The sequence below is a fragment of the Somniosus microcephalus genome, chromosome 2 (genome assembly GCF_052327205.1).
Source record: "Somniosus microcephalus isolate GS21.2 chromosome 2, FLI_Smic_1.0, whole genome shotgun sequence".
NCBI classification, from domain to species: domain Eukaryota; kingdom Metazoa; phylum Chordata; class Chondrichthyes; order Squaliformes; family Somniosidae; genus Somniosus; species Somniosus microcephalus.
The window spans coordinates 74891525-74907679 of NC_140988.1; the positions used below are offsets into that span (position 1 = coordinate 74891525).

The 16155-nt window shown below is 45.6% G+C and overlaps 1 protein-coding gene across 5 annotated transcripts in view; it reads left to right on the plus strand.

Moving 5' to 3' along the window:
* The window catches only part of glrbb (glycine receptor, beta b), a 291220-nt gene that overhangs the window by 86253 nt on the left and 188812 nt on the right, over window positions 1–16155 (plus strand). For all 5 annotated transcript variants that reach the window (XM_086010500.1, XM_086010490.1, XM_086010459.1 and 2 more), the window contains exon 4: window positions 1759–1826. In XM_086010500.1, the coding sequence (XP_085866626.1) occupies window positions 1759–1826 (68 nt within the window). The remainder of the gene's footprint in view (window positions 1–1758; window positions 1827–16155) is intronic.

A 16155-nucleotide genomic window follows, 5' to 3' on the forward strand; every position in this document is an offset into this window, starting at 1 on the left:
TTTGTGCTACAGATTTACTGGCCACAAACAAGGCGTGCTCTTGCAAAGGGACTTAAATGTTCTCTTAAGCTAGATTGAAGCCTTTGATTGGCTGCCCAGTTGTGCGAGTGCTAAAACCCAGTGACTAATGCACTTGGCAAAAAAACAATGAGATTGTGCCTTGAGCTGCATGCTTAACAACACTCCCATTCAAAAATGAGGCAGCGTTAGTTCCCATTTAGTGCACAATATAATAATTTCAAGGTTTAAAAGTCACAACAATCTCACCGGTCATAAGTATGCAATGAATGGAAATAAGTTAACACATGGACTCTTGAAATGGACCTGTGAGTAAAAATAGCTGCGTCTTGTCCAATGTCCCAACAATGTGGCAAAGCAGTTAACACAAAATTTAAGGGCCTGAAGTTCCTGCCCAGGCCAAGGCAGAATCTCTGGGGGTTATTTTGATTTTGTGCGATGGTGTAAAATGGGTGGTAGTGAGTTGGCAGCCTTTTTACATCTCTCCTGATTTCTATTTCCATTGACTTCTTTCCGAGAGATGAAAAATAGGCTTCCAATTCGTTATCACCTGCTTTACACTATCGCACTAAGTTAAAATTACCCTCTTTTGAATTGGTGGCCATAAAATGCGACAGAACCTGGTTCAGCCGGGATTCCATCCTGTTTTTCCTGAGTTTTCATTTTCCGATAAAGGGGCCATGGGCATGTCTTCTGCCTGTCCTCCTCATGCCAAGGGAATATGTTGGATGGAGTTCCTAGGCTACTCCAGGAATTTTGCATTTGTGCACTTAAAAGTTCACAGTAGAACTCTTGCCAGCTGAGGCTGGCATGTGTACCTTTGAGACCTGTTGAATGGCCCCATAATCTTACCTAAGCTAAGGTGATCATATCTGGAGGCAAAATGGCTTCTAGAGCCCAAGCCTGCCATAATTACTTCTCTTTCTCAGTCTGGACAGACCTGGAGGCACTTCAATTGCTCCACCTCATAATGCCAGATCGGGCTGGGTGGCACTAAAGTGTCTTTGCAGTTGCTGGCAGCCCACATTAACCATGCAAATGATCCCATCCCTTAGGACAGGGTCAGCAGCCAAGCATATGGGCAGACTAGGGGGTTCTGATCCATCCACTGGTGGAGCTGCCACCAAAAAGTTTCTGGTCTTAAAGGAATGCTGGGATATAGAGCCAGAACAGCACTGTACAAGTCTTCAGAAGTTGTGCATAGGTTTTGCACTGGTCACACCACACATAAAATACTGTATTCAGTTTGATCAACACCCAGAAAAAAAGATATACATGTATTAAAATTGGCACAGAAAAGGCACAGAGCAAGACTGATCTCAAGTGTAAAGAGGATTAATTTGAGGGAAGATCAGAGAACTTTACAAATCAGAAAGAAGGTGGTTAAGGCGGAACAAATTATATAACATATTAAATAATAAAGGTAACAAACCTAGCTTATTAGTTCAAGTTCAGGAAAGAAGGATCAAATGACATAAGTGGAAATTAACAGAAGGCAAATTTAAAAGTTATGAGGAATAGATTCTTTACTCAAAAAATGATACCTGTTTGGAATAATCAGCCAAGCAAAAACATTGAACTTGTTCAATATAAAGTTGAATGCTTTGACAGGAGAGTTGGAGTGCGAGAAGAATAAACATCAGTGTGCTAAATGTTCTTTTCTTTTCTCTAACTATCTTATGTTCTTGTAAGTTTAGTATTTATCCTGTGAGATTAACAATTCTTCTGTTTTTTTTCTAGATATTCCAGTTGATGTACAAGTAAATATTTTCATTAACAGCTTTGGCTCAATACACGAAACAACTATGGTAAGCTCACCTTATTAACTTAAGAATAGAGACCTGCTTGATGAAAATTGAACATCCTATTTAAACACTGTAAACAATTAGAACACAAATTATTTAAATTTCTGCAAAGACCTGTAATAAGCAGAGAGGAAAAAGAAAATGCCATAGATGATTGTATTTGGTGTTGCAGGAATAATGGGGCCACATTTCCTTGAGAGGTTTTTGGGTTTGAATCTGGGACCGGGCAGGACATCAGGCCTTCAAAGGTAAGTGTTCGGCTTGAAATGGAAGGAGAGGAGGCCTTTGCTGGGTAGCCTCGCTCTCCATCAGAAGACTTTGAGGCCTTTACCATCGCTACCCTGGGCCTATTGCTACCTTTTTAACTAGTGTAGGGGGTTTCTCTTGCTTGCTCTGGTCTCCTGCCAGGCTTCTTGCAATAATTACCCGTGAGTGGTTTGACCCACTCGCCCCTACGGTTCTCGACCTTGGACTTAGGTGCAGGGAGCTGTAGTGCAGAAAAACTCAATAGACCAGGTCGAATAGCACGAAATGGATGCCTTTATTGAACAGTTTGCAGCATTATAAAATACATGTCATATGCACAGATTAAAGCAACTACAAGCATGCACACATCTATAAACTTAACTCTATAGAAATGGGGAACACACGGCACATCGAAAAAGGGGTAACACATTACAATTACCCTTAACCCCCTCCCATAGACCTGACTAAGTTTCGATTTGAGGAACTCGGGATCATGCTCACCACTTTAAGAATTGCGAAAAAGGGGTTCACAGCCTTTCGACACCGCTTTCCGTTGTCACGTGGGTTTGGAAGCTTCTGGCGCAGCTTGTTTTCCTCTTGGTTCTCCTGCGATGAGGCAGCCGACACAGCCTTGGTGAGCGCTCGCCACGGATGAATCCGTTACCGAGGTGATGTTAAGAACTGGATGCACATGGATGAATCCGTTACCGATGTGATGTTGAGACACTGGAGTGCCGGGCCCTGGGTGTCTTCTTCTCCGGCCTGGGTCGTCGATCTCCCGATGGTCTTCCCTTGTACAGTCCTAATAATTGTCCTTCTGATTTGAAGCAGAGCTGGAGTACCTGTACTCCAGCTCTGCTTCAAATCAGAAGGACAATTGTCTTCTTCGGCCTGGGTCGTCGATGATCTCTCGACAAAAGTACCCGGGCCACCCTCGTCGTCTTCCCGTCGTGGCCGGGCCTTGCCTGCCCGAACACCGAACACGTTCCGAACCGAACTGCTGTGTGAAGGTCTCTGCTGGTCTTGAAGCGTTTTACCGAAGAAGTTGAAGAAATACCGTCCAGGTTCCAAAGCTACTCCGAAGCGAATTCTGAAGCGTTTCACCCAAGAAGTTTAAGAAGTGAAGCTGCTGATGGACTTTTTCAATCCACAGTTATACCTTTTTGGAACATTCTTATCTCCTGCCAAATCATAGTCCTGTCTTTGTAATAATTTTGGCGGGCAGAACTCTCTGCAGGGGTGTTTTGTCTTCATAACGGGAGTCGGTGATAGCTTAGCTGGCCTTCCTGGGCCGATAATGTCTTTGCTTTGTCACCGTAACTTGGTTTGTATATTGATCGGTCTGGAGATTGCCCTGGATGGCTGTTAAACGGCTTTTCTTTGTACAGTAAATGGGTTAAAGTGTTCATTCAATTGTCCGCCCATTTCTTGATGGGCCTCACCCTGCTACCCAAATCTGTCCTGTACTTATAATCTAATCAATATGTATACTCAGTTCCACGAGTTTCGGCTTCCCGAAACTGGTTTTCGCGGGCTTTTAATGTCCTCAATCCACAAGCCTGTCTGGCTTGCAGTAACAGAAATTCAAATGGTCCCAGAAGCTGGTCACGAGGTCTGGCGGCCATTTTGTGTGCCCTTTTATCAAAGGTTTCTCTGTACAAGCTTCTTTTTGGTCAATAAAGCTGTTTTATTAACCCTAATTTCCTGCGTGATTATTTATGAAAATTTCGCGAATCTTACACTAGGCAGTCCCAGGGATCAATGTTAACTGGGACAGGTTGGAGGCAAGTGGGATGGGAACATACATCTGTCTCTCCTTCTGATCTCACTGGCATTTACAAGTTCTATGCGGTGGGCAGGGAAGGGGTGCCCAACGAGGGTGAAAATCCAGGTCAGCTCAGGGACGTGGTGGTCGGTATCACCACTGAATTTTCCTGCCATTTCTCCCGCAATCCCGTCCAATTCTGGGCAGGATCATGGCGGGGAATCCAGCCATCAGTCTCCCTGTAAAACTGGAAAAGTGTCAAGCAGTTTGGACCATTTTACTGGAGGCCTATACCACATGACCACTCTTACATATACCAGAGCACACCCTCAAAAGAGAGGCGGAGCAGGTGGACCTGAAAAGAAAGAAAGAAGTAACTTGTATTTATATAGCACCTTTCATAACCTCAGGGACAATCAAAAGCACTTTGCAGCTAATGAAATACTTTTGAAGCCTTGTCACTATTGTAATGTAGGAAACACAGCAGCCAATCTGTGCAGAGCAAGGTCCCACAAACAGCAGTGAGATAATGGCCAAATAATCTGTTTTAGAGATGTTAGTTGAGAAATAAATTTTGGCTAGGACATGGGGGAGAACTCCTATGCTCTTCAAAGATTGCCATGGGATCTTTTCCGTCCACCTGAAAGGGCAGACGGGGCCTCGGTTTAATGTCTCATCCGAAAGATGGCACCTTCGACAGTGCATAACTCCCTAAGTATTGCACTGGAGGGTCAGCCTAGATTCTATGCTCAAGTCTCTGAAGTGGGACTTGAACTAACAACATTCTGACACCCAATAGAATTACTTCCCCACTGACCACAGGTGTCATAAGAACAGTGATATAATGCAATGGCACTCACAACTGCAGTATGGTAGCCCCTGTGCATTACTATCTAGATCCCTCCCCACCCCTGAGTGGCCACCAGCAACAAAATACCCTGATTCAGAAGTGTATATCACTTTACTATACCAGTACATATAAGCAAGCCAACAGACTCGTAAGGACAGAAATTGTGAGGTTCCACTAACACTACAGACCTTTACTAGATGTGAGGTGAGGCACAGAATTGGAACCCAGTCTCTAAATCATGTCTGCACCTAGTAAGATACTGCGATCACAGCAGCACCTTACAGTTTCAAGCAGCAATGATTTAAAAGCTGTACAGTTCACTCTTCTTGGCTGTGTACCTAATTTTTCACACTTTTACCCTTATTCAGATTATACATATTAGAGGGGGTAATTTTACGAGTCCAGTCAGCTGGAAGGAAACACTACCCACTAGCAGTGCAAATTGGAAATTTAGGCGTGCACTAACTGATTTCTGACCATTGGAAAATAGGGGGCTATGTGCACCCAAATTTCTGATTTGCATTGCTAGCGGGCGAGGCTCCTTGCCAACAATGTGAGCACGTAAAATTACACCAGGAGTTAAGTAGAAAATGAACTCCAATGTTAATTTCTTTAATAAAAAATTGTTATGCATTTATTTATAGAACTTTTGAGTATTTAAAGAAAATCCATAGTTTATAAATATATATAAAAAAAGAATTGAAAGAAAATCATAATGAAAAATCCATATCCTGTTTATGACACAAGTTAGCACAAGTGTTGTGACTAGTGCCTTAAAAGATACATCATTTTAATCTTCTTCGGTCGTCTCTCAAGCTGGCTGAGGTGTTAAGCCGAAGCTAGCATGGATCCTCCGTCTGTCCTTAATTCCATTCTCAGCTGCCCATTTACCTTATTTTAGGGGCCGGTGGATACTTCACGTCAATCATTCATTTCATTACATTTACCCATTCCATTGTTCAATTACAGGGGAATAGATACCCAAGGCAGGCCCCTCCTAACCTAGGCTCCAGTCCCATGAGATCATTCCTTTGCTTATCTCTTGTATGGACATCTTGTTACCTTCTCCCAGACAGTTTGGGAGTGATTTTGCCAATAGGGTCACGTTGGAGGCGGGACTGCTGCTTGTCTGGTTTTAGTCCTGCCTCCATCGACTTGTGGTCAACCCACGCTATTTTCCCTTGATTGATCTTGTTAAGCCCGCCCAGCGGGCTTAGCAGGCCAATTAAGGGGAAGCCAGTTACAGAGAACGTCAGCATATGACGTTTCATCTGTCAAAAATTTTTAACAGATGAATTGTCATCGTTTGACAGCTTTGAGAAGCTGTCAGACACTGACATTCCCTGTTGTTTGGTGAGTTCTTGTACTCGAGGCTTACCAAACCTCTCTTGTGAGCAGAAAGCAGGCAGATGTTGCATCGGAGAATGCAGCAGCCATTCTGTCATCTCTGCCATTGAGATGCCGGAGCCTCCGCATCCCCAGCGACTGAAGTCTGCAAGGTAAGGAAACCTTTTCTATCACTTCTCACTCACCTCACATAATTACCTCTCCACTCTTGCACCCATCACTCACCTTCACAGCGCATCTTTGGACCCCGCAGACCCACTGCTCGCCTCGGTGACCCTGGCGGGGTTTCCCGGCGTCGGGAAGCCCGCACCTCTGTTGGACAAATGGGGATAATCCTCTTAACTGCCTGTTAACTACCTGTTAACAGGTAGTTAAGTGGCTGTAATCCCCTTCCCGTCTCAAGGAGATGGGACCCAGCGAGGGAAGATGGCACGGAGGCGGGTAGGAGGTGGGATGGGTACCCGATCCCAGATTCTGCCATTTTCCCGGCAGTCGCACCTCCAAACCCGCCTCCCCAGGGCTGGCAAAATTGCCCCCTGAGTTTTCGATATGCGGATCATGAGGCTCCTTCCCCAACCTCTTATCAGGCCCAGTCATGCCTACACAAAGGCCTGTTTCTACGTTATGTCCTTGGGCTCATAACGAGCCATTGTGAAAACCCATATCTAACATGATTAACATTGTTCTGTGTCAGCTCAGGCAGACTGCTGAAGAATTTCCCTTAACTAGAGAAGCCTATTTCTAATGATTCTATAGGGTCACTGTTTCTTACAAAAAGGAGACATAATGGGGGAAATCAAAGAAATAAAAGACCGATACAAGACACAGAATAAGTAAAGCGGGATAGGTAGTGTGATTGTTGTGTGTTTTTTTTTTTCTCTACCCCCTTTCCCCTGTTCCGGTCCTTTTTAAATGATGTTCATCTGTAATATCTTCCAGTTCTGAGGAAGAATTCAACACCCGAAACATTGTCTTCTGTTCTTTCAATGATACTGCCTGTCCTGCTGAGCGTCTCCAGCATTTTCTGTTTTTCTTTCAGATTTCTAGTCTCTGTAGCATTTTATCTTTTGTCCAGATGTTGACAACTTTGATTAAGTCACGAGAATGAGTATTCAGTTATATTTATTATCCAGATTGGGAACATCCAGGACCATTTAGACACACCGAATGTTGGCTCTTCGGAAATCTTTAATAAACCTAAATACTCAATTCAAATTAATCAAATTCACAAGGAAGCACAGATTAGAAACAATATAATGTGTGTGATAGGCATAGGAGTAAGAAGGTCAATTTACGGGGCCAATTTCCCTGACCCTTTACCCTGGTGACTGCTTCTTCCTCGGGTGCAAAGGTCAGGAAAGAGCGAGTCGGGAATTGTTATGCCAATCTCCATCATTTTATTTTGCCCTGGGATTTCTGCAGGTTTCCCCGGAGAGCAGAGCTATGCCTGCATCTACAAAAGACCCAATAATGTCTTGATAATGAAACAGCAGGAGGTATTTCCAGCCTCCGTCCTCTTTTTCTAATAGTAATGGCTATGGGACTCTCCGATGCAGAGTCGCCCTGGCATTGGGCTTGTGCCAGCAACCCCCCTCAGATAAGAGGGTCTGAGGGGTGTGGTGGCAAGTTGAGGAGGATCCTGAAAGGTAAGATTTAAAATAAATTCTACTTGCCAAGCAGATTGCTGAGGCTCTCCAAGAAATGTCAGAAGGCTTTATAGCCAGCAGACAGGACTGCCTCTAAGGAATGCCCTTGGGCCATGCGAATGACTGGAAATTCTGGCACACCTGTGCCTGGACAGGTGCAGCTGATTTTGGGCACACTGTGCCTGTCCAGCACTGTGACAGAGAGGGCCCAAGAAAATCAGCCCCATAATTTTCAAGAATGAAAGCTCATAGCATAAATCATCTGCTTTAGTTCTAGTCGTAGGGGGACTGACGCTAAACAAATATTTGTGTTCTGTTTGATTGTGAACATTTACATTTCTGTACAGATTACAGGAGGGAGCAGTGGTGATAATGAAAATAAGAATAATGCAGCAGAGTGCTAGTTGAAGCATGTAATGTGGTGCAACATTTTGGGGATGATCAAACTTGCATTTGAACTTAACTGAAAGATAGTACAGGTGTTTAAGGTTTCTACTTTGCAGTTTCACAATGGCTTTTTTGGCCTGTGAACAGGATATCTGAATCGAGTCAGGCTGCGGTGAAATTATGGTATGAGTGTATGTAGGGGACATGAGCTTACATGTCTCCTATAGTTAGTTCTGTAGTGTATGTAACCTGTACCACCTTAAGAGGATACCTTAAGGTGATGGACTACTTTTTGATGGCTCCTGTACATTGTAGTACCGGTGGTGACCACACCGGTATATAAACCCTGCAGAGCAAAGTGTATCCCAGTTCAGCCCTGACCCTCAATCACTAAAGACCTGTTTACTTACTTCTGTAGTCTGTGTCCTGTTATTCAGTATAACTGCAATTGAAACCACAGACTCAACAGTGGCGACGAGTCTGATCTTACCTTGTGGCAGTTTTGCATCAAAGGAAGCTTCGTCCTCAGACACGGATGTCGAAAAAGGGCATCCGCCCTCAACATCCTGCATCGCATGGGAGGCCATCGGAAACCCGGGTTGGTTTGCTGACCACGAAGTCAAGCATCAGTGAGCATCCCTTCTACGACAGCGGCGGGTAAGCCCGATCGAGCGGCACGGGGGGGAAGTCGGCCGAGTTGTCAGGGGAGAAGGGGAAGGAAAACGACGAAAAGGGCGGAGAACATGACCGCAGCCGGTGTCAGGGGCCGGACTGCAATCGGGCAGAGACGCGCAGCAGCCAGAAAAGCGTTTATGGCCACAGGGACCACGGGAGCGGTGGGGGAACAAGAGCAGCAACGCAGGGGAAAATAAAGGACCGCTGGGAGGCGTGGACGGCAACAGCGCGGGAATCGCCATTTTGAGTCGGCGGGGGAAGAAGACAAGCGCGGGAAAAGCCGCCATTTTGAAAAATAAATAAATAATAATATCCAAAGGGGAAGGAGAAACTCAGCAAGGATGCCAAAAACGGGTAACATCACTGCTTTTGATAACGATGTGGAAGATTGGGCCACTTATGTGGAACGCATCGAAGTTTACTGTACAACGAATGAGGTACCGGATGATAAGAAAGCACTAACCCTATTAAACTCAATGGGTGCGAAGACGTACAGGTTATTAAGGAACCTTGTAACACCAGATAAACCGGTAGGGAAGAGTTTCCAGATATTGTTACTATCCTGCAGGAGCATTTAAACCCCACGCCGCTGCTGATAGTGGAACGATTTAAATTCTACAAAAGAATTCAACTTGAAGAAGAACTGCGCAAGTTATCAAAGTACTGCCAGTTCGGAACAGGACTAGCAGACGCACTGAGAGATAAGTTTGTGTGTGGGCTCCTAAGGGAAGGAACCCAGAAGCGACTGCTAGAGGAAAAGGACCTTACGCTGGACAAAGCTTTCAGCGAGGCAGCAGCACGAGGCACTGCAGAGATACCGCAAAGGCCATTGGAATTCAGCACCAATGAAATGGCATTGGGCACAGTAAAGTGCTATCGTTGTGGAAGGACAACGCATGACTAGAACCAGTGCTGGTTCAAAGATAAAGAATGCAGGCAATGTGGCAAACTTGGTCACATAGCGAGAGTATGCCGGTCAGGAAAGAAGACCAGCAGCAAAAAGTCACCGCAGGAGAAGTACAAAAAAGTACACAAGGTGACAGAGAACAGTTCGGATGAACAGAAGACGGATTCAGACTCCAGCAGTAAGCAACTGGGTTGTCTGAAAATACATAATGTGGGTAACACAGCAGACCACCAAACTATCTGGGTCACGCTTCGGATAGCAGGAGTCCAAGTGAAGATGGAATTGGACACTGGGTCGGCATTAACGGTCATGAATAAGCAAGATTACAAAAGGTTATTCTCGCACATTCCCCTGAGTGATACGGAGATTGTATTGAAAACATACACGGGGCAAATAGTATACCCCAAAGGAAAGATAAAAGTGAACGTGGTCTACAATGGTAAAGAATTTCAGAAAATGGACTTGTATGTGTTACCTGATGGAGGTCCGCCACTACTGGGACGGGAATGGATCCGGAGAATAAATGTGGACTGGCATTCCATACAAGCATTGACTGTAGATGCCTGTAAGGAGGATGACGTCAAACCTAAACGACTGTCCAAAATCTTAGACGATGCTAAGGAGGTGTTCCAACAAGGACTTGGAACACTGAAAGGAATTACGGCAACCATCAAGGTTGAAGAACATGCAAACCCAAAATTTTTCAAAGCCAGACCGGTGCCTTATGCGATACGACCTGCTGTGGAAGCAGAGCTGGAAGGGCTAGAACGTTCAGGGGTACTGTCCAAGGTGGACTGGAGCGAATGGGCTACACCCATTGTTCCTGTTATGAAGCGTTCGTTGAGCAACAAGCCGGGGGAACCTGGGAAGGTTCGCATCTGTGGCGATTTCAAGATCACTGTTAATCCGGTTCTTCACACGGTGCAATATCTGCTTCCGCGGATTGAAGATATCTTCGCTTCGCTGTCTGGCGGGAAACGCTTCACTAAGATAGACCTGGCGCAGGCGTACCTACAGATGGAAGTTGATGAAGCATCACGTCAGTATCTCATGATCAACACGCATAAGGGCTTATATCGGTATAATAGACTGGTTTTTGGAGTGGCATCGGCTCCAGCGATTTGGCAAAGGGCCATGGAGCAGGTATTGCAGGGAATTCCAGGCACACAATGCTACCTGGATGACATCCTGATTACAGGAGATAACGATAACGATCACCTCGCGAATTTGGAGCAGGTGCTCATCAGATTGAAAGAATATGGGCTCAGAGTTAATCACCAGAAATGCAAGTTCTTTCAAAAGCGAATCTCTTACTGCGGCCACGTCATTGACCGGGAGGGGCTCCATAAGTCACCTGACAAGATCGAAGCTGTTGTAAAAGCTCCTGCACCGGAGAATGTATCCCAGTTGAGGTCGTTCCTCGGGTTGGTTAACTATTACCATAAGTTTCTTCCAAATTTATCCACAGTGTTACACCCACTAAACACTCTTTTGCAAATGGGAATACCATGGAAGTGGAGCGATGATTGTAAGCGGGCTTTTCAAAAGAGCAAGGCACTGATCACCTCTAAGGAAGTGTTGGCTCACTTTAACCCAATGCTGCCTATTCGCTTAGCTTGTGATGCTTCTCCATATGGTATCGGGGCAGTGCTCTCACATAAGTTTCCAGATGGCTCGGAAAGGCCAGTCGCTTTCGCATCCAGATCATTGACCTCCGCTGAGCGCAACTATGCTCAGATAGATAGGGAGGCTCTCAGCCTCGTGTGGGGAGTTAAGAAATTTAACCATTACCTGCAAGGCCAAAAGTTTACACTGCTGACAGATCATCAGCCGTTGGTTTCCATTTTCAACCCTAAGAAGGGTGTTCCGGTAATGACGGCGCAGAGGCTTCAGAGATGGTCCCTTTTCCTAGGGGCACATCAATATGATATTGAATTCAAGGGTACAAAACAACATGGTAATGCTGATGGGCTGTCGCGCCCGACACTACCTACAGCGGAAGAGGCACCGGCAGTTGACCCTGTCGAGATATTTCACTCGACCATCATCGAATGCTTACCAGTCACCAATGCGGGTATTGAGAGAGAGACCCGAAATGACCCGACACTGTCTCGGGTCTACGACTTGACAGTGAAGGGATGGCCAGCACATGGCGAACCACTGTTACCAGCATTCTCAGCCAGACGAGAACAGCTGTCCGTGTGTCAAGGAACACTGATGTATGGAACAAGGGTGATTATTCCTCCAAAATTAAGAGAGAGAGTTCTGAAAGAATTGCACGAAGGTCATCTGGGGGGAGTTAAGATGAAAAGCCTTGCTAGGGCTTATGTGTGGTGGCCAGGTATCGACAAACAAATAGAGGATCTGACTAAAAGCTGCTCAGGGTGCCAAAAAGTTCAAAATGCACCTCCAATTGCACCGCTGCATCCGTGGGAATGGCCTTCAGCCCCATGGCAACGTGTGCATATCGACTTTGCAGGTCCATTCATGGATTCCATGTTTTTGATAGCAGTAGACGCACATTCTAAATGGCCAGAAGTGATTAAGATGTCGACCACTACCTCTGAGAAGACGATCGCAGTTCTAAGAACCATATTTGCAAGGAATGGGTTGCTGGAGCAAATATGTTTCAGACAACGGACCACAGTTCGTGTCAGAAGAATTCCAGAAATTCATGAAAAAGAATGGGGTGAAACACTATACATCTGCCCCATATCATCCGGCTACAAATGGGTTGGCCGAGAGATTTGTTCAAACGTTCAAAAAGGCGATAAAGGCCATGAGTGAAGACCATATTCCACTACAACACAAGGTGGACAATTTCCTGATGGTGTATCGAAACGCCACGCATTCAGTGACAAATCAAAGCCCTGCCATAATGTTCTATAACAGAAGGTTGCGGTCCTGGTTGGATTTGTTAAAACCCAATGTGCGAAGGGAAGTCGAAAACGAGCAATTCCAGCATGTAAATAACAAGGCCACTCGGAGTTTCGAAATAGGACAACCAGTGTTGGCCAGGGACTATAGGGATGATAAATGGCAACCTGGAACAATTCGTGCATGACAAGGACCCTTGATGTACACGGTAGACGTTGGAGAGAACGTAATACGATGTCATGCTGACCAACTTGTGGAATCGAGAACAAGGGTCGACCCCATGTCTACGGCAGAGACACCAGTTGAAGAACTTATTGAGCCTGTAGCATCTACCTCAGACTCGAACGTACCTGATGATGTTCAATCCATAGGAGATCAAGTGGATGAGTCAACCCAGCAACGAGAACCAGAGACCTCTGAAAGGTGTTATCCGGGCCGGATCAGGAGGCCGCCTCAGAGACTGAATCTTTGAACAGTTGTGTGTAAATTGTATATATGTTATCCATGTAATGTTTAATTTGGGGTGTACACTGTTGAGCTAAAAGGGGAGGAATTGTAGTGTATGTAACCTGTACCACCTTAAGAGGATACCTTAAGGTGATGGACTACTTTTTGATGGCTCCTGTACATTGTAGTACCGGTGGTGACCACACCGGTATATAAACCCTGCGGAGCAAAGTGTATCCCAGTTCAGCCCTGACCCTCAATCACTAAAGACCTGTTTACTTACTGCTGTAGCCTGTGTCCTGTTATTCAGTATAACTGCAATTGAAACCACAGACTCAACAAGTTACCCTTTGTAATATACATGGATAAAACAAATGAAGGACAGAGACAAGATGAGTTGCTAATCCATGTGCTTGCTTTATTAGGCCAGAGCGAACTGAGCATGCTCATACTAAACCATGTGACAAATCATGTGATAATACATTACACTGCTTTCCCCCTTAAAAGAAATGTACATATTCCTCTCTCAAATACAACTAAACTATGGTCCCACCTTTCCCAGCATGACACCACATAACAAAAACTCCTGGCTTATCTCTTTGAAATGAATTACAAATCCTACAAATGAACTACAAATCCAGTTTAATAACAGGTTTGCGTAGCCTTCCTGATCTCCTTACAGAAGGTTTTGGTGTTGAACCAATTTTCAGGCTATTTTGTTTTGGTTCCAAACTCAAAGATGATCCTGGTTCTATCTCACACTTGTTTGAATCTGGTACTTCAGTTACTGAAGTCTGAACTGAGTCAAACTCATGTATGTGTTCATGATTAAGTGGTTCAAGATCATGACTTGGTTCATCTCTAGCAGAGATCATATGATCTACATGAACACTTCGGATGTTGTCACTAATTTCAGCCAAAAATCTCTTGGTCCCACCAACCTCTACTATGGTTCCTAAACCCCACTCGACTTTCCAGGGGACTGAGAACACGAACACACTTGTTTTGTTTGAAACTGCGTTCTTTTTGATTGCTGTTATAATAACGTTCCTGATTCAACTGTTTCTGTTCAACTCTTGAGGGGAATTTGGTTCAACAAGATTCAGTCGTGTTCTCAATCTCCTCTTCATCAAGAGTTCTGCTGGGGCATATCCAGTTGTAGTGTGCGGAGTAGTTCTGTACTTGAGCAAGACATTTGCCAAACGTTGCTTCATGCTGAGTGCCGGAACAACCGTGCAACACTTGCTTTTTGAGAGCTTCTTTTACTATTCTGACTGACCTTTCGGCTGCTCTGTTAGAAGCTGAATGATATGGTGGAACGTGAGTGTGTTTGATACCGTTCCATTTCATGAACTCTTGGAATAGAGCTGAACGGAACTGAGGGCCATTGTCAGAAACAAGCTCTTCAGGTAAGCCATGACATGCAAAGATAGACCTCAACTCATCTATGATACGTTCAGTTGTAGTTTTTTAAAATTTGTATATGGGATGTGGGTGTCGCTGGCAAGGCCAGCATTTATTGCCCATCCCTAATTGCCCTTGAGAAGGTGGTGGTGAGCTGCCGCCTTGAACCGCTGCAGTCCATGTGGTGAAGGTACTCCCACAGTGCTATTAGGGCGCGAGTTCCAGGATTTTGATCCAGCAACGATGAAGGATCAGCGATATACTTCTAAGTCAGGATGGTGTGTGACTTGGAGGGGAACTTGGAGGGGGTGGTGTTCCCATACGCCTGCTGCCCTTGTCCTTCTAGGTGGAAGAGGTCGTGGGTTTGGGAGGTGCTGCCGAAGAAGCCTTGGCAAGTTGCTGCAGTGCATCTTGTAGATGGTACACACTGCAGCCACGGTACGCCGGTGGTGGAGGGAGTGAATGTTTAAGGTGGTGGATGGGGTGCCAATCAAGCGAGCTGCTTTGTCCTGCTTGGAGTAGAGCTTCTTGAGTGTTATTGGAGCTGCACTCATCCAGGCAAGTGGAGAGTATTCCATCACACTCCTGACTTGTGCCTTGTTAGATGGTGGATAGGCTTTGGGGAGTCAGGAGGTAAGACACTCGCCACAGAATACCTAGCCTCTGACTTGCTCTTGTTGCCACAGTATTTATGTGGCTGGTCCAGTTAAGTTTCTGGTCAATGGTGACCCCCCAGGTTGTTAATGGTGGGGGATTCAGCGATGGTAATACCGTTGAATGTCAAGGGGAGGTGGTTAGACTCTCGCTTGTTGGAGATAGTCATTGCCTGTCACTTCTGTGGCGCGAATGTTACCTGCCACTTATCAGCCCAAGCCTCAACGTCGTCTAGGTCTTGTTGCATGTGGGCATGGACTGCTTCATTATCTGAAGAGTTGTGAATGGCGCTGAACACTGTGCAGTCATCAGCAAACATCCCCATTTCTGACCTTGATTTCAAGGGCAGTCACTCTCACCTGACCTCTGGAATTCAGCTCCTTTGTCCATATTTGGACCAAGGCTGTAATGAGGTCGGGAGCCGAGTGGTCTTGGCGTAACCCAAACTGGGCATCTGTGAGCAGTTTATTGGTGAGTAAGTGCCGCTTCATAGCACTGTCGATGACATCTTCCATTACTTTGTTGATGGTTGAGAGTAGACTGATGGGGCGGTAATTGGCCGGGTTGGATTTGTCCTGCTTTTTGTGGACAGGACATACCTGGGCAGTTTTTCACATTGTCGGATAGATGCCAGTGTTGTAGCTGTACTGGAACAGCTTGGCTAGAGGCGTGGCTAGTTCTGGAGCACAAGTCTTCAGTACGATAGCCGGGATGTTGTTGGGGCCCATAGCCTTTGCTGTATCCAGTGCGCTCAGCTGTTTCTTGAAATCACGTGGAGTGAATTGAATTGGCTGAAGGCTGGCTTCTGTGATGGTGGGGACCCCAGGAGTAGGCCGATATGGATCATCCACTCAGCACTTCTGGCTGAAGATGGTTACAAACACTTCAGCCTTGTCTTTTGCACTCACGTGCTGGGCTCCACCATCATTGAGGATAGGGATATTCATGGAGCCTCCTCCTCCCGTTAGTTGTTTAATGGTCCACTTTCATTCATGACTGGGTGTGGCACGACTGCAGGGCTTTGATCTGATCTGTCGATTGTGGGATCGCTTAGCCTTGTCTATATCATGCTGCTTCCGCTTTTTAGCATGCATGTAGTCCTGTTTTGCAGCTTCCCCAGGTTGACA